Here is an 18,910-nt window from a genome sequence, read left to right as displayed (position 1 = left end):
GATGTGGCAGCTGGTGGGAGTGTCACAGCATTTTATGATGAGCAGTGATCCTGTATACTGCTGGATCAAAATCCACATTGTCATTCTAACTGTGAAGTGGACTATTCGTGATACTCGAGGTCCCCCTACAGGACAGCACATTACCTCCATGCACATTACATGTGATCTAGATCAGTAACACTGACTTGATGAAGAGGCTGTGCTTGCTGCTCATGTGCTGCAGCAAAAAGACAATCTGAGTCACACGTGCAACTGTCAGTATAATATGAAATTTAATTTTTTGTTACAGTACAGTTTGTAGCACTGTAAAAAAAATCCAAAAATAATGTGTGCAGTGCTCATCTAAGGCCAGAGTTTCTTCTTTGCACTGTGAACTCACAGCGTGTCCTCAGACGAGGTCAAAGCTGTGTCAAACCACATGATCAGATCTTCAGAGCCTTGGTTTAGCGGTTGTTCCCTGACAGAGTTTGGCTGCAGGTGTTCAGCCTGTACAGGCAGACAGACAGGGGGGGGTTTGTAGGGAGGAGACAGGAGTCTGCAGCACTGTGCTGACGGGCAGCACAGAAATACACAGCACTGTCATCTAACGAAACATTAGAAATGATGAACTGTGAAAATTCACCACCGTTTACCATGAAAACGAACACTGCAATAATGATGAGCAGAGGTAAGAAAGATTTACATTGCAGTTCTGAATTCATCAGCAGGCGTAGCACAGTGTATTACAGAACTCACTAAACCCCACCCCCTATAAACTCAGTCAGACTGAAAATGTGGATTTTGATCCAGCAGCATACAGAATCACAGCTCATTACAAACTGCTGTGACACTCCCACCAGCTGCCACATCACACAGAGCTCCACTGTGACAGTTCTTCATATCTCTGGAACTGTACTGACAGTCATATATGAGACTCTGCTGCTCTCTGTCTTCCACAACATGGACAGCATCATCATCATCAAACATGGTCTCCTCAGCTTGTCAGTGTTACTGCTCTGGATTACAGGTAAACTGCAATAAAATCAGCTGACTTCAGTGTTAGCAGTAACATATTTGACTAGATTGCATGATGACATCAACAGGGAAAAAGTTGAAATTGACCTTTTTATGAAATTAATAGATGCATATTTTCACCATCTCATCTATTTGACAGGAATAATGTAAAGAGATGCAGCAACAGGTGACAATGGTTTATAGCAAAGGTCCATGAATGCTGAAATTCTCAAAAGTGGTAACCCTTGCTGTTCTGCACACAGATCTGACTGATGGCAGTGATGTCACCCAGACTCCCAAACTGTGGAAAAATGAGGGTGAAAATGCAACTATAGACTGCAGTCACACCAAGGGTCCTCTGTACTTCCAGATGTACTGGTACAGACAGCTCCCAGGAGAAGGAATGAAACAAATAGTATTCACCATGTCAAACTCCAAACCTGACTATCAGCCGGACTTCAAAGAGGAGAAATTCTCAGTGACCAAGCCTGATGCTGCCAGTGGGACTTTGACAGTGAAGGATTTGGTGGCAGAAGATAAAGGCTTGTATTTCTGTGCTGTCAGTGAGCACAGTGATACAGACTCACTCAATCGCTGAACAAAAACCTTATGCACTGTAGACACAACTGCTGTCAGCTATATGGGTGTTTGTCCTCATGTCCTGTAGGGGGAGCTCCAGTACCATCAATAATACTCCCAGGTCAATCTCAGTTGCCAGCTCCTCTCCTTGTGTGTGAGTGTGCATGTGCTTGTGTTCATATGGTTTCTCTTTTCCTTCATTGAGTCTTTCTCTCTCACTTGTCCTTTCCTCTTTTGCTCATCACATCACATTAAAACACTAAACTGGTTGTAACGCAGACTAATGAACTTCATTCAGATTTTGCGGCTCTTTATGGCATTTTGCTCAAGACCATCAACTGAGACAGGAAATGTACAATTCTAATTTTAAATGAGAAATAATATGAGATGGAAATCATTCATAAAACCAGCAGTGGAAAAATCTGAGTGACCAATACCCAACAATTAATCAAATTCAAATTTTGGTAAGCAGAAATATCAATCTAACCCCAGATGACATCAATACACAGAATCATGTGACGTCCCCACAAACCACAGCACTGAGTTTCAAATGCCAGCTGCCTCTGTAACACCTCCCATCACACCGACTGACTGACTGTCATTTATGTGACTCTGGTCTCTCCATCCATGATCCTCACAACACAATCATGATCTCATCTGGTCTGATCAAGCTCTCGGCATCACTGCTCTGTGTCGTAGGTACTGAACATTATGATCTTAAATATTAAAGGAAGAAATCACAACAAAAGCTGACTTCAACAAGACTGACATGCATTAAAATGAACAGTTTTTTTCCCATTGTGTCTGAATACAGAGGAGTCACTGGTAGTTTTGTAACATCAGATTTGGTCATTTTATCCCCTCAGGTCTAATTGATGGGAGTGATGTCACCCAGACCCTGCTGCTGTGGAGGAAGAAGGGTGAATCTGCCACCATGAACTGCAGTCACACTAAAGAGTTTTCTTATTACCAGATGTACTGGTACAGACAGCTTCCAGGGGAGGGAATGAAGCAAATAGTTTACACAACTGCAAGCAGCACACCTGAATATGGAAGTGGCTTCAGTGAGGACAAATTTCCAGCCAAGAGGAGCGACGCTCAGACTGGATCTCTGACAGTGGAGGAGCTGCTGCCTGAGGACAACGGAGTGTATTTTTGTGCTGTGAGCCAACACAGTGATACAGGTGACTCAGATCGCTGCACAAAAACCCCACTGTTGATATCCCAGTGAAGTCAAGAAAACAGTATCTATCATGACCTGTAGGGGGTGCTCTAGACCAACTGTCTGTTATACTTGTGTAAACTGTCAGTCACATAACAAGACTGATGTGAAGTGCAACTGATCCCAAGAAGATTGTAGTTATTACACTCAAAAGAAAGCAGTTATATCCACAACATTAAAATCAAAGTATGAGACCACTTAGCGAAATTTATGAGAGCAGTAACAACTTTCACATTATATGTAAGATAAGATAAGATATGTCTTTATTCATCCCACAATGGGGAAATTCACAGTGTTGACAGCAGCAGTACACGCGTACACATACACACACACATACAGTGCACTCACTAAGTATAATATACAAAGTATACATATATTAGGTAAAATGTACCTGTACAAAAGGCAGTGAGTACAGGTATAATACATTAATATGCATATGTGGTGCAGTTATGGTGGGATGGGAAGGAGGTTATGGCACATGTTGTAGAATTTTGCACGTATGTTGTTGTTGGTCTACTGGGAGCAGACCTGATTGTAAAGTCTGACAGCAGAGGGGAGGAAGGACCTGTGGGATCTCTCCTTCATGCACCATGGATGAAGAAGCCTGTCACTGATGGCGCTTTCTAGGGATCTTACAGTCTCAGTCCATGATTGAAGACAGGTTCGCCGTCATCCTCCTGTCCCCCTCCACCTCCACTGGATCGAGGCTGCAGCCCAGAACAGAGCCGGCTTTCTTCACCAGTTTGTTGAGTCTCTTCCTTTCTGCTGCTGTGATGCTGCTGCTACAGGAGACTACACCATAAAAGATGGCCGATGCAACCACAGAGACATAAAAGGTCCTCAGGAGGGCTCCTTGCACTCCAAAGGACTTCAGTCTCAGCAGCAGGTGGAGTCTGCTTTGGCCCCTCTTGTATATTGCCTGAGTGTTGACAGTCCAGTCCAGGTTCTTATTCAGGTGAACACTCAGGTACTTGTAAGAGTTCACTATAAGGTGGCAGTATTTCTTTACTCACACCCATTTAGAGCCGCTGGTATAGTGATGGCTGTGAAAACTATAATGTTAAAAGTGGAGGATGCGATATGACACCACCCACCGAATTATGTCATGTTAAATATGCTGATAAGTGCTTTTACTCAGAAAAGGGGAGGGTATGATCAGTATACCTCCATATACACTGATGAGAACATGATTGGGATCTTATCTTCTGCAATATAAACAACCACTCAGAAAACACAACATGATCATCATATTCCTCATCATAACCGTTAACACTATTCTGGTCTCAGGTAATGACATTTTAAGAATGTTATTATATATGAGTTTTATTTGTTCACAGTCAGACTTTAACAGTACAGCCACTGTAGTTTAATAGTGTAAGGGCTGAAAGATAAATTCAGGCTTCAATGCAAAATTAAAAAGCAGCATTTGAGGAAATTAAGATTCAAAATGAGGATAAGGGTTTTCATTTCTTTTACCAAGAATGTACACTTGAATTTCTATCATGTCACTTATTGCATGTTGTGTGTTGATGTGTTTTCCACAGGTTCCTCTCTCAGTGACCAAGTTCACCAGACTCCAGCTGACATGTACAAGAAGCCAGGAGAAACAGCCCAAGTCAACTGTTCACACAATATTCAGAACTATTATACAATCCTCTGGTACAGACAGTCAGAGAATCAACAAATGCAGCTCCTGGGATACATATCTTATGCGAAGGGATATCCAGAGCCTGGAGTGACTGTCCAGATGGGTGGGAGTGCAAATCAAGGCGAGATCAGCACATTAACAACTGAGGGACTCAGCCTGAACAGCAGTGCAGTGTACTTCTGTGCTGCTAGTTACCACAGTGCTGCGTATCGCTGCTCCTCAGTACAAAAACCTCCCATCACACATTTTTCCATCTCTGTATTACAGCTCACAGCCCCTTGCACCTGGATCAACCCATTCTAACCAACACTGGCCTCCCCTCTCACGCAGAGAAGAGATTATAATGGGAGATTTCTTTGGGTGGAGCAACACAACACTAAACCTCACCCCCTACGAACTCAGTTAGACTGAAAATGTGGATTTTGATCCAGCTGCGTACAGGATCACAGCTCATCACAAAATGCTGTGACACTCCCACCAGCTGCCACATCACACAGAGCTCCACTGTGACAGCTCTTCATATCTCTGGAACTGTACTGACAGTCATATATGAGACTCTGCTGCTCTCTGACTTCCACAACATGGACAGCATCATCATCATCAAACATGGCCTCCTCAGCTTGTCAGTGTTTCTGCTCTGGGTCACAGGTAAAAAAAAAAAAAAAAAAGGATTAGCCTCATTGACCTAAAGCAAGAAGGAACAAGTGCCAATTGACTCTGGTTCTATTTAAGTTGTGGCTAATTTGTGAACAGTGGTAACCTTTACTCTGATGCATCCAGGTCTAATTGATGGAAGTGATGTCACCCAGACCCCCAAACTGTGGAAAAGCAAGGGTGACAGTGCAACTATGAACTGCAGTCACACCAAGGGTGCTGGCTATATCCAGATGTACTGGTACAGACAGCTCCCAGGAGAAGGAATGAAGCAAATAGTTTACACAACTGTAGGCAGCAAACCTGAATATGGAAGTGGCTTCAGTGAGGACAAATTTCCAGCCAAGAAGAGCGACGCTCAGACTGGATCTCTGACAGTGGAGGAGCTGCTGCCTGAGGACAACGGAGTGTATTTTTGTGCTGTGAGCCAACACAGTGATACAGGTGACTCAGATCGCTGCACAAAAACCCCACTGTTGATATCCCAGTGAAGTCAAGAAAACAGTATCTATCATGAACTGTAGGGGGCGCTCTAGACCAACTGTCTGTTATACTTGTGTAAACTGTCAATCACAGGGGGGCGCTCTAGACCAAATATTAAATCTGTATTGAAGATGAATTTATTGTTATCTGTAAAATGTCAGTGACAACAGGTTTTGTTCACATTTTCCTTTTTTTCATATTATTCATTTCTCCCATGCTCTTTAACTGAACTTGTATTCAATAACATGAATGTTATGTCATTATCATCCTATGACTGAAAAATACAATATTTGTCTACATCATGACTGACTTGGAATTGTTACACAAATTAAAAGTGCATTTTCTTGTTCATGTGAAACCCCATATCCATTTCCATTGAGTCCACATCAAATTTCACATCCATCACATTTTCATTCATTTCAATTACAATTCCCTTGATTTATAATTAATGCAAATATAGTTTTTTATTCTATAATTCATGCAGATTTAAAAATTTGACCAGTTTCTGGCTTTCAAAAAGAATTAATAATTTTTAATGCCTTAAACTTGTTAGAGTCACAGTCTTAGCAGAATGGTGCCTGTTTGTTACAATGAGCTCAAATCAATAAGACAGCACAACCAGTTATAACTGCCTTCTTGCTGAGCTTAAGTTATATGATGTCTAATAAGCAGCATCACTTCTATGTATCCTGTTTAAAACAATGTCCAGCACCTGTAAGCCAAAGAATGAAACTGTGATAAAAGTTGTTTTTAGTCACACTCAGTTTCACAGCTCTTTATTAAAAGTTTAACAGTATTGTGTGAAGTTCATGTGACATCAAAAGGCTTCATGTGTTTGACTAGTGTTCACAAACACAGCTGCTGACATGAAATTAGTTAACTGTCAAGCAACACAAGTGTGTCCCAAACCAATGACACACCTTGAAGAGAGCAGTAGCACGTGACAGGATGGGTGATGTGACTCTCCCATCAGTTGTTGTGTTAAACGTCTCACTGTGACACTGATCTGTCTGCTGATCAGCTCCAAATGGTCTCACCTCTCATCACCCTCACTGTCTCTCTGCTCTGGTCTGCAGGTATTAAACTGATGGGATTATTATTATTTATCACAACAGGCTGTAGTTACCTTCCATCGTTAACTCACTGTCCACAAAACAACTTTTATCAACTACTTTAAGATTAAAATACTGATTGGTTTTTACTTGCAAACAGCAGATGTTGATTTCATCTGAGCCTGTTGATTTATCATTTGGTTCCAGGTGTTGTGAGATGTAAGGGAGTCTACCAGACCCCAGAGATCCTGCTGTTAGAGAGTGGTCAGTCTGCTCACATGGACTGCAGCCATGACCTGGGCGGCCAGTACTTTCAAATGTACTGGTACCAGCAGCTTCCAGGAGAGAGTATGAAACAGATCGTCTTCACAGTGCCTTACAGCGATCCTGAATTTGGAGATTTTAGTCCGGAAAAATTCTCAGCCAACAAGACTGAAGGGGACAGAGGATCTTTTACAGTGAAAAATGTGGAACCAGGAGACAACGGAGTGTATTTCTGTGCTGCGAGCGCTCACACACTGATACAGATCCTCGTACAGCTGCACAAAAACCTCAGCCTCATGCCTCACACTAGTCCTGTATACTGCCTGACTTCATTGTGCTCAGAAGCAGTGAAGGAAGATGTATATGTGTGAATTCACTTTGACGTAAACATTACATCAGAGAGGACTACAGGGGCGGACAGAAGTCTGTGTGCACACGTCACAATTTCTGTCTCCTCCCTTCTAGGTTCACCCCACAATGTGTGTTGAGTGTGTCTGTCAAGAAAGAGACAGAGACAGAGAGGAAGATAAAGTCATCATGATCAGAAGCCTCAGCTGGACCGCTCTGCTAATTCTCTGGCTCACCTGTGGGTTTGAATGCAAAAACATTTGTGACAAATTTGCTAAAAGTCTCATTTTCTTCATATTTTCTTGATGTTTTTCTTCTTTCTAAATGCAGGCCGCTCACTGAGCAATGAAGTCCTTCAGGTTCCTGCTTCAGTCTTGGGAAGTCCTCATGGATCGGCAGAAATCAGCTGCAGCCACTCAGTCAGTTCATACAATGTGATCTTGTGGTACAAGTCAGAAGACTCTAACCTCACACTCATTGGATATGTCTATTATAAAAATCCAACCATCGAGGAACAGTTCCAGAAGCATTTCAATGTGACTGGAGATGGCTCAGCGAGGGCTCACCTTCATATACTAAAACTAAGACAGCCAGAGGACAGCGGCATGTATTTTTGTGCAGCTAGTAGGCACAGTGACTGAATTACCTTCTATCCTCTACAAAAACTCTCGCTGACAATCACACACACACACACACACACATTTTCACTGAAGAAGACACACACCTGCATCTCACCATAGCCTGCAGCAGGAAATCAACATTCCTATCACAGCTGAAAACTGTCTCTTCCTGTCTTAAGCAGCGCAGCAGGAAACTGTTTCTATCCACTGATCACAGCTGTGACGGCCACAGTGTTCGCCCCTCCTCTTCTCCATCCAGGCAGCTGCATTCAGTTTGCAGTCTTCATTCAACTTTTCATCTCTACAAGCATCATGATCAGACTTCTCATACACTTAGCAGCTCTACCTCTCTGTGTGACAGGTTGTATCACATTAATTCATGCATAGTAGTGGAGTAAATAATAAAAACCTAAAGTGACATTCAGTAATATTTTTTTTTTCATCAGTGAACTGTATGTTTCAAATCTGTTTCTGCAGAGCGATGAGCAAACAACGTTCATCAGACTCCAACTGCCATGATAAAACATCCTGGAGACAAAGTCCTGCTCAACTGCAGCCACTCCAACAATAATTTTAATATGATCCAATAGTCCAAACAGTCTGTGGGCAGCAGTGATATGGTACTCATTGGGTATGTACGCTTCACTGCTGACAGCATTGAAGACCCATTCAAAGGGATTTATAATGTGAGCGGGAATGGAGGAAGTCTGTCATCTCTTCTGTTATGACCAGGGGTCATGTATCTGTTGTGTTTACTTTTTGTTGTGTGCTGACAGCTCTTTCTCTCCCCTCCCTCTCTGCATCAGAAATCAGCTGTCTGTTTTCATGAGCTGCAGGTGTGCGAGCCTCTCCCAGCTGACCACGTGACCGAGCTGCTGCCGCTGATTGGCTGATCATTCCCTTTAAATGCCAGCTGATCCCAGCCGTCAGCCTCTGACTCTCTGACTCCCAACCGACAGCAGCCAACTATTTCCAGCGTCTGTGATTTGAGTGTTAGATAGACATCGGTTTTGAATAGTGGAAAATTATCTGCCCTTAGCAGTGTTGTGCAAGTTCATAGTTCTCATGAACTAGTTCAAAGTTCAGTTCACACAGTATAAATATGAATAGTTCACGTTCATAGTTCACCATTTCAATTTTGAACTAGTTCAAAGTTCAGTTCATTTCAATTTTTTTAGGTGAAAAGTGAGAATGAAAGACTGACCTTGTTTTTAAAAGAAAACTGACATCCATCACCAACTAAAACTGTTCACTGTTTACAATTATGTATTGTCCTAGTGGAATTGTAGAACAATATTGAATATAAAGTGGTTTTCTTTATTTATGCTTTTTAGCCTATGCATGTTTATTTCTTCACACCCTGCAAACAAAAGCCACAACAAATTATAGTGTTGTTTCATGCAATTAAATAAATTATATCAATCAATTATATTCTATCACATAAAATGGATTAAGTTATTGCATATGGAACAAATGTGTGGATAATGGACACAATTTTTGTTTTGTTTTGTTTTATTCATCTGTTTCCTCAATACTGTTCCTCTAGAAAAGGACTTCAATTAAGAAATAAATCATAAAATCATAAATTCTTTTACCAATTGAGGTACTATTAACTTTTCAGATTACCTCTTTCATTGAATATTAAAGAAAGAAAAAAAAATATGCTCCAACATTCTGAAATATTGCTTAGGCAGCTTGACAAATTGGCAATGACATCATACTGCATTTGAACAACATTAAATAAATCTTTAGGATCCCCAGGATGCTTTTTTTACTCTTAATCAACTGCATCACCCATGTAGAAGTAGGGGTTCTTCTGTAATGGGAATGTGAACACTTTCCCAAACTCTGAGTAAACAAACATGAAAAAAACAAACAAACACGTGTTCTTATTTAGCTATGTTCACCAGCAAGAAAAGAAATGCTCCATAGTGCTGAAAAAGCTTAACGAATCCTAGTGTCATACTGCATTTGAACAACAGAAAATATCTTTATGGTCTCCAGGATGCTTTAAAATAATAAAAAAAAAAACTCCTTATCAAATGCATCACCCCTGTAGATCTAAGTGATGCTCTGTAATGGGACTATGTCACTGTAAACACAATAAACAAAAAGTAAGCATGAGGAAAAAGCTTCTTATTTTGCTACACCATTAATGTTGTAACATCTGTTAATGAAATTTTAAGCCCCCACAAAAATCACAATATTGGATAAGCAGTCCACTCTGAAGTCCACAGACTAGGCCTACTGTTTTCACTTAAGTCCAGACTACTGTTTTTTGTTGGCATTTAAAAGCAATTGCTTCTCAAAGTTTGCATCACCCAATCTGTTTCTCCTGGGCCTAAATATCTGGCCACCAGTACTGAATAGCCTCTCCACTGGAGCGCTTGAGGGGATTGCTGTGTTGTATTTGACGAACAGCTTTTTCAGTGTGGGTAGGAGCATGTACTCAGTGAACTCATCAGTGGTCTGTGCATCCAGGTAGATGTCCACCTCAGATTTTTTGACACTTGATGGGATGCGGTTGAACTTGAAAAAGGACGAAGCACTGCTTTTCCTCTCAAGTTCATCAGAGGGCTGGGCTTGATCAGAGTCATTAGCCATGTCAACAGACTGAAACTCTTGCTTCAACATCACTCGGTATTGCAAGCGCTTAATCTCGTCCTCCACCCAGTCCAGCTTGAACGCTGGGAGCAGTATAGCTGCTAGTATGTGTTCTTTCTTATCAAGCATGCCCTCCAGTCTTGTTGAGAGTGACTGCATCATGTTCTGGATGAGGGGACGGCATACAGTCAGACCTTGTGTAGCAGTAGGCTTTAAACTCTCTTTCAACAGTCCATTCAAATCACTTTTCAACTGCACAATAGTGGGTGCCAAGTACCCAAGGAATGTGTTTTTCTCCCCCTGAAGGATGTTTAGTGCAGATGCTAAGGGGCTCATTACACTCACAAACTTGTGTATAAAGTCAATTTCTTCTGGAGTGAACCGACGAAGACCAAACTCATCACAGACGGTGTGCAGGAGGAGTCTGTCATATGCAGGAATAGGATCCATAGACAAACTGCTGGCCTGGGGAGTTAAGGTGGCTATGTGAGACAGTCGCTGCATGGAGAAGAACATAGAGTTCCAACGAGTGTCATTTGGAGTGACAAAGCTAATCCCAAGCTTTTCCTCAACAAAATCTGAGGCTTTTGGACTTCGTTTTACTCTGTTCCACAGTGCAGATGCTTTTGAAAACACAGGCCTCGCTAGTGTTTTGTACTGTTGATCAGTTACCTTTTCTGTGTCTTTGGCAACCAGATTTAAGGTGTGAGCCAAGCACCTTCTGTGGGAGGGGAGACAAGGATCCTCTAAAGCTGAGAGAGGTGCAGGCTCAATCCCATCATCATCATCATCTTCATCTTCACAAGCAGGGGCAGACTCTGATTCATTATCTTCAGTTGCTTCATCAGCTGCTGCTGCATTAATAGCAACACTCTCTCCAAAACAGTTAAATGCTTTCACAAAATTTGAAGCATTGTCAGTCACTGTGCACACAATCTTGTTTTGAATTTTAAATTCCTTATACACATCTGCCAACACTTTTGCCAGCACATCATGTGTGTGTGCTCCTCTGACACGGCGGCATGCAAGAGCTGCTGATCTCCTGTGTGACACATCATTTTTGTCAAGCCAATGAATGGTAATGCCCATAAATCCCTTGTTGACAGCTGACCAGCAGTCTGCTGTTGTGCATACATAGTCTATCTCAGCAAGTTCAGCTTTTAGGTTGGTGATAACCTCACTGAATTCTTTATTCAACAGTCCCTGCACCTGCCTTCTTGAAGGCACACGCCTGCTTGGTTGCAAACCAGTCACTAGCTTTATGAAGGAGGGTTTTTCAACCTTACTCAGAGGCTGTAAATCTCCAACAATGTAGTCCATTATCAATTTGTCTACGTGTTGCTGGGAAATCATACCCCTGAGGGCTGCAGGCAGTGTGACCTGGGTCGTTTGGGGCTGGCAGGGGGTGTTCTTGCCCTTTCCTGGTAACTTTTTGTGATTCTCAAGGACTTGCAGATATTTTTTCACGCTGGTCGGATGCTTCAACTCCAAATGCCTTTTCAAATTTGAAGTTGACGAGGCTGACGTGCGGACTTGTTTTTTCAGCGCAGGTGGACATGACTTGCACAGAAAAGTTAAATTTTTACTGTCGGAATCGATGGGAGACAATACATAAAATTCGCGTAAATACTCATAAGCGGAGGCAGCTGCGCCTGCAGCGTCTTCATCTTCACCTGCCATTTCATTTGACTGCACCGGGCCGGCGTTGCCATTGGATTGCTGGTTTGTTATGCTAGTAGTGTGCGCAATGCTTCGCGGGTAATGCAGTGAAGCAAGTCGAGTACTTTATGTGTGCGCCGCCCGCTGGTAAAATGTGGGCAGTGACAACAACATGCTGTTGCAGCAGGAGTGCAAATATCTCTCGTCAGGAGAAGGGAAATTCCATAATAACTGGACCAAAACATTGGCGCTCACTCTCACATAATCTTAACGAGTTCACGTTCAAGTTCTTTATTTACAAATACGTTGCGTTCAGTTCAACGTTCTTAGAAAAATGAACGTGTTCAGTGAACGCGTTCTTTTGAACTCGTTCACGCACAACACTGGCCCTTAGCATTGTGTGTTTTGTGGTGACCCTGTCACCACCTTTGTAAATATTGTAAATATTAGTGAGAGAAGTAGCAGTCCTCTGTAGGAGGGAGAAGCCTTTTTGTTATAGTTCTTTTTCTCCTGTTTTACTTTAGATTAGGAGGTAGGTAAGTTTGATTGTCTTTTGTTTAATTTGTTTTCTAACAGGTAAGGCAGGGAGTTTGAGTTAGCGGTTTTATTTATTATTTTGGCTGTGCTCTCTCTGAAGTTTAATAAAACTGCTACTTTGCCTTCAAAATAGTGTATTGTTGGCTGGTGTACTTGGGAGTGGGAAGAGCAGGGCAACCATCGTGTGTGACCCTGGTGCCCCTAGGCCAGGGTCATAACATGATTTGGGGGCTCGTCAATTATTTTATTCGTTCGTCGTTTCGGGTAAGTTTGGTGAGTATTTGTCTTTTTGTCTCTGCTTGTCTGGCTGGCAGTCTTTTCTTTTGTGGGGGTGGCGGTATGGAGTTTAAATTGGAGGATTTCGCTACTGATCCAACAGTGGCAAAATTGGATAGATGTACGAGGGATGATCTGTGTCTGATTGCAACTTTTTTTGATGTGCATGTGCCTCTGAATGCAAAAAAACAAGAAATCAAGGAGCTAGTCTTTCAGGAGCTCTGTGCCAGGGGTTACTTTGAATCAGCTTCTGAAGTTGGAGCTGAGGGTGAAGCTGGTGTTACAACCCCACTCATGGACCCCCCTTCGCGAGGAATGAAAACTGAGGATCTCGCATTGACACTGCGTATAAGGGAGGTGGAGCTGCGAAACCGTGAGTTGGAGGTGGAAGCCATGCACTTGAGGGTAAGGGCTCTGGAGCTAGAGAGGGGAGCCTCTGTAGCTTCCAGTCCCATCCCAGCATCCCGACCACCCTTACCTAAACCCCGAGCTCGAGACTGCTTTGATGTGAGCAAGCACATTGCCTTAGTCCCACCGTTCAGAGAGTCTGAGGTTGACTCCTATTTTAATGCTTTTGAGCGCATAGCAGCTACTCTGAACTGGCCAAAAAATATGTGGTCCCTCCTGCTCCAATGTAAACTGGTAGGTAAGGCTCAGGAAGTATGTACATCTCTGTCTATAGAGGATAGTCTTAACTATGATATTGTGAAAGCCACCGTACTTCGTGCTTATGAATTAGTGCCTGAAGCCTATAGGCAGAAATTTAGAAAATGTGAAAAGACTGCCACCCAGACTTATGTAGAGTTTGCGAGAGAGAAAGGCGCGCTTTTTGACAAATGGTGTCAGGCCAGCAAGGTTAAGTCTATGGATGACCTTCGTGAGCTCCTCCTGCTGGAGGAATGTTAACATTCGTGTATTAAATGCTCTCAATTGTATACTCTTATTTTGAAACCGGAAATGCCGGTTACGAATGTCTCTGTAATTAGCAAATAAATGACACCTGTGCTGCTGCGCCAGGGTGGTGATTTGAGTTACACGAGAGGTAGTGTGAACGTCTCCTCTTTCTCCCAGTTTTTATTCCTCCGTCGCTCTTTATTTTATCTAAAATGACGACGACTGCTACACACGCAGAACGCTGTGCAGTGAACTCTGTCAACAGGTTATGGGCCCAGAGTTTGGTGGTCGTTTGCAAGCGCGTGTGAGGCTACCTGTGTGAGTTGGCGTGCTAGGCTAACATGACCACGCGAGTTGTGTCAAGTAGCCGCTGGTCTCGGCTGTATTTCGACGGGGACGAGAAAAATTATGAACTGTGGGAGACAAAGTTTTTGGGCCACCTCTTACTACAGGGGTTGAAGGATACCATCCTATATGAGCCCGAGCCACCTGCGGAAGAGGGAGATGATGACGACGAGGAGAAAAACGCCATGGCTTATGCCGAATTAATCCAGTTTTTGGATGACAAGAGTTTGTCTCTTGTTATGCGTGAAGCGGCTGATGATGGACGCAAGGCACTGAAAATCCTCAGAGACTATTATGCAGGCAAAGGTAAGCCGCGAATTATTTGCCTGTACACCGAACTAACTTCGCTACAGAAGGCCAACAATGAAAGTGTCACTGATTATGTGATTCGTGCTGAGACGGCTATTACAGCCTTGAGAAATGCTGGAGAAACTCTGAGTGATGGCCTGTTAGTGGCGATGGTTTTGAAGGGACTGCCGGAATCATTCAAACCATTCGCAATAAACATTTCACAAAGTGAGAAGCCAGTGCCATTTTCTGAGTTTAAGACTAAGCTCAGAAGTTTTGAGGACACCGAGAAGATGCGAGGGGCAGCGGCATCGGACGACAACGTCATGAGGGCGCAGGTGCAGCCTACGGCGAAACGGTCCTCAGCGACTGCAGGTGACCGGCGGGCAGCTGGGAGCGTGGATGCGGTGTGCTACAGATGCGGCGTGAGGGGGCACTTAGCCAAAGTGTGCCAGCGCAGGCAGTGGTGCAACCACTGTCAAAGTCCTACACACCGTTACGCAGCCTGCAGGAGAAGACAGCAGCGGCGAGATGACGTGCGGAGAGTGTCGGAGGAGGACGGCAGCAGCAACGAGTACACGTTCAGGGTGAGCGACTGTGCTACCGAAGCCCAGCATCGTGTCGAGCGGACAGGTCTGATGGTCGACACGGGGGCGACTTCTCACATCATCACAGACTTGTCAAAGTTCAAGAGGTTCGACGACAGGTTCCAGCCAAGCACTCACTGCATGGAGTTGGCTGATGGAACAAGATGCAGCGGTGTTGCTGAGCGCAGAGGAGATGCGGAGGTGGTGCTGATTGACAACAAAGGAAAACGCCACAAAACTACCTTGTCACAGGCGTTGTACATCCCCACCTATCCGCAGGACATCTTTTCTGTCCGAGCAGCAACCACCAGAGGTGCCACTGTCATCTTTAAGAAAGGTAAAAACGTACTCAAGTGTAAAGATGGCACAAAGTTTAACATCTATGTGTACAACAGACTTTACTACTTGAACACAGGAACCAACAGTTGTGATGATGATGACCAGTGCAATGGGTGTTATGACATTAAAACATGGCATGAGATCTTGGGCCACTGCAATTATGATGACATTCAAAAGTTACTGAATGTGGTTGATGGTATGAAAATCAAGGGCAACACTGATAAATCTGTCTTGCAATGTGATGTGTGCATTGAAGGGAAATTTGTTCAAACTAGGAACAGGGAACCAGATGTTAGAGCCAAAGCACCTTTGGAACTGGTTCACACAGATTTAGCAGGGCCAGTAGATCCAGTCTCCATAGATGGTCACAAATATGCAGTGTCATTCACAGATGATTATTCTAGTGTAGTTTTTGTGTATTTTATTAAGAACAAGAGTGACACAGTGCAAGCCACTGAGAAATTCCTTGCAGATACAGCCCCTTATGGGAAGGTGAAATGCATCAGGTCTGACAATGGTTTGGAGTTCATGGGTCAAAACTACCAGTCATTACTCAGCAGAAATAGTATCAAACATGAGACATCAGCTCCATACTCACCACATCAGAATGGTACGGCAGAGCGCAACTGGCGCACTCTATTTGACATGGCAAGGTGTATGCTAATAGAGAGCCAATTACCAAAACGACTGTGGACCTATGCAGTCCAAACAGCATTTATGGTGAGAAACAAGTGCTTTAACAAACGCACAAAACAGACACCTTATTTCATGCTGACAGGAAGACGACCAAATCTAGCAAGAATGCAAAAGTTTGGATCTGTCTGTTATGCCTACAGACAGGACAAACGCAAGTTAGACTCAAGGTGTGACAAGGGAATTTTTGTTGGTTATGACAAAAATAGCCCAGCCTATTTGGTTTACTACCCCAACAGTGGTAAAGTGCAGAAGCACAGACTAGTGAAATGTGTGACCCCATCCGTTGCAGAGCGAGAGACACAGACAGACATGTCTGTCGGTGATGATTTTGTTGTTCTGAGACAGGTTAACAGGACCAGACAAAATCCTCCCCTCTTACCATCAGAACAGGTTCAGGAGCAGGTTCCAGCAGTTAAGCCTGAGCAGAGCCAGGCACAGCCAGATGAAGCAGAGACTACACGTTACCCTCCTAGAGTGAGGAGAGGGCCAGCTTATTTGGATGACTATGTCACTGAGGCAAGTGAGGACCAAGTACAGAACATAGACTACTGTTACAGATTACTGTCTAATGTACCTCTTACATACAGGGAAGCTGTAACCTCTCTTAATTCAACAGAATGGTGTAAAGCAATGGATGAGGAAATGGAGTCACTGAAAGAAAACGACACATTTACCTTAACCACACTACCAGAGGGTAAGAAAGCAGTGGGGGGTAGATGGGTTTATGCTCAGAAAACCAACACAGATGGATCTGATAAGTTCAAGGCACGCTATGTGGCCAAAGGTTACAGTCAAAAACCAGGTGTTGACTATGACGAGACTTTTTCACCTACTGCTAACCTCACCAGTGTAAGAGTGTTAATGCAAAAAGCAGCACAAGAGAACCTGATTTTACATCAGATGGATGTCAAAACAGCTTACCTGCATGCACCGATAGATTTTGAGATCTACATGAAACAACCAGAGGGTTATGAAGTTACAACTGACAGAGGTGAAGTGTTGGTCTGCAAGTTGAAAAAGTCTCTATACGGTTTAAAACAATCAGGTCGAAACTGGAACAGGATGTTACATGATTACTTGTCTGAAAATCTGTTTGTTCAAAATCCAGCAGACCACTGTGTTTACACAAAAGAAACAGAAAACCAAAAAGTGATCATTGTGATATGGGTTGATGACCTAATTATTGCAGCCAGTGATGATAATGTAATGAAAAATGTCAAAGAGATGCTCGCAGATACGTTCAACATGAAAGACCTGGGTAAATTAAAACATTTTCTGGGTATTGATTTTGAACAGAGCGATCACTGTGTAAAGATGTCACAGAAAAGGTATGTAGAGAAAATACTAGAAAGGTTTGACATGCAAGACTGCAAACCTAGACTAACACCTTGTGAGCAGAAACTTAATTACACTGACAATACTGAGGTCATGGGTGATATCAGAAAGTACAGAGAGGCTGTAGGCAGTTTAATCTATTTAACAACCTGTACCAGACCAGATTTAAGTTACATTGTAAGTAAACTGTCACAATACTTCTCTGAGCCAACTGAAGAGCAATGGACCACTGTGAAACATGTACTTCGCTATCTTAAAAACACAAGTGGTAAGGAGTTATGTTATAGGAAAAGTGACAATGGTCAACTTGGATTGCAAGCATTCAGTGATTCAAATTGGGCTGAAGATGTAACTGACAGACGCAGCACCACAGGTTATTGTGTCAGCTTAAACCAGAATGGCCCTTTAATTTCTTGGAAAACAAAGAAACAACCCACTGTCGCTCTTTCCACTTGTGAAGCAGAGTACATGGCCTTAGCTGCTACCATTCAAGAATGTATGTATTTGGTCCAACTGTTAGATGGTATTGATGAGTTTCAGTACATGGATCCCCTTGTTTATGAGGATAATCAGGGCACAATAGCTTTAGCTAAAAATCCTGTGCAAAGACAAAGATGTAAACATGTTGACATAAAATATCATTTTGTTAGGTCAGCTGTTAACAATGGTGACTTTCTTTTGGAATACTGTCCAACTGAACAGATGGTGGCAGATATAATGACAAAACCCCCAACCAAGTCAAAGTTAAAGAATTTTGAGACCTTTATGTTTGGAGTGTAACATGCAAGAGTTATGTTTGAAGTGTAATAGAGATCATTAAGTTGATTTTGGTGTGTTTTGTTTTGGAAGGTCACAATGTGAGAGCAAGTGGGGGTGTTAACATTCGTGTATTAAATGCTCTCAATTGTATACTCTTATTTTGAAACCGGAAATGCCGGTTACGAATGTCTCTGTAATTAGCAAATAAATGACACCTGTGCTGCTGCGCCAGGGTGGTGATTTGAGTTACACGAGAGGTAGTGTGAACGTCTCCTCTTTCTCCCAGTTTTTATTCCTCCGTCGCTCTTTATTTTATCTAAAATGACGACGACTGCTACACACGCAGAACGCTGTGCAGTGAACTCTGTCAACAAGGAATTTAAAAACTGTCTCCCAGAGCGTGTTGTTGTTTATTTAAATGAACAGAAGGTCTCATCTATTACTGCTGCTGCCGTATTGGCCGATGAATTTGCGTTAACGCACAAAAGTGCCTTTTCTCCTCCAATTCGGCGGGATCCAGTTCCCAGCAGGAGAATTAGGTCCCCCAGAAGTGTTCGCCGTGACCCCACTGCTGTGTCGGAACAGCGAGAATGTTTCTATTGCCATGAGATAGGACACCTCATCGCCAACTGCCCCACTCTTAAAAAGAAAGAGCTGTCCAAAAATGCCAAAACACCCTCACCGGTTGGTCTGATTCACACCAAATCCACATCTATTCCTCCTCAGCC

General features: G+C 43.0%; 1 protein-coding gene and 2 gene segments (V, D, J or C); all 3 read left to right on the top strand.

Annotated features, from left to right (window-relative positions):
• Window positions 1–654: 654 nt before the first annotated feature.
• LOC115354466 (T cell receptor beta variable 29-1-like) lies at window positions 655–1,591 on the top strand. The segment is given in 2 exon segments: window positions 655–667; window positions 1,257–1,591. Coding segments are annotated over 2 exon segments (348 nt in total).
• Window positions 1,592–2,219: 628 nt separating this feature from the next.
• Window positions 2,220–18,910, top strand: part of LOC115354008 (immunoglobulin lambda-1 light chain-like) — a 47,685-nt gene continuing 30,994 nt past the window's right edge. Inside the window, exon 1 of the mRNA XM_030044151.1 lies at window positions 2,220–2,262. Within this exon, the coding sequence (XP_029900011.1) occupies window positions 2,220–2,262 (43 nt within the window). The remainder of the gene's footprint in view (window positions 2,263–18,910) is intronic.
• Window positions 3,955–4,748, top strand: LOC115354009 (T cell receptor alpha variable 36/delta variable 7-like). The segment is given in 2 exon segments: window positions 3,955–4,081; window positions 4,339–4,748. Coding segments are annotated over 2 exon segments (456 nt in total).

This window comes from Myripristis murdjan, chromosome 22 (assembly GCF_902150065.1).
Source record: "Myripristis murdjan chromosome 22, fMyrMur1.1, whole genome shotgun sequence".
Lineage (NCBI taxonomy): Eukaryota > Metazoa > Chordata > Actinopteri > Holocentriformes > Holocentridae > Myripristis > Myripristis murdjan.
Note: the sequence above shows the minus strand (reverse complement) of the source record. Positions and strands in the feature narration are given on the sequence as shown.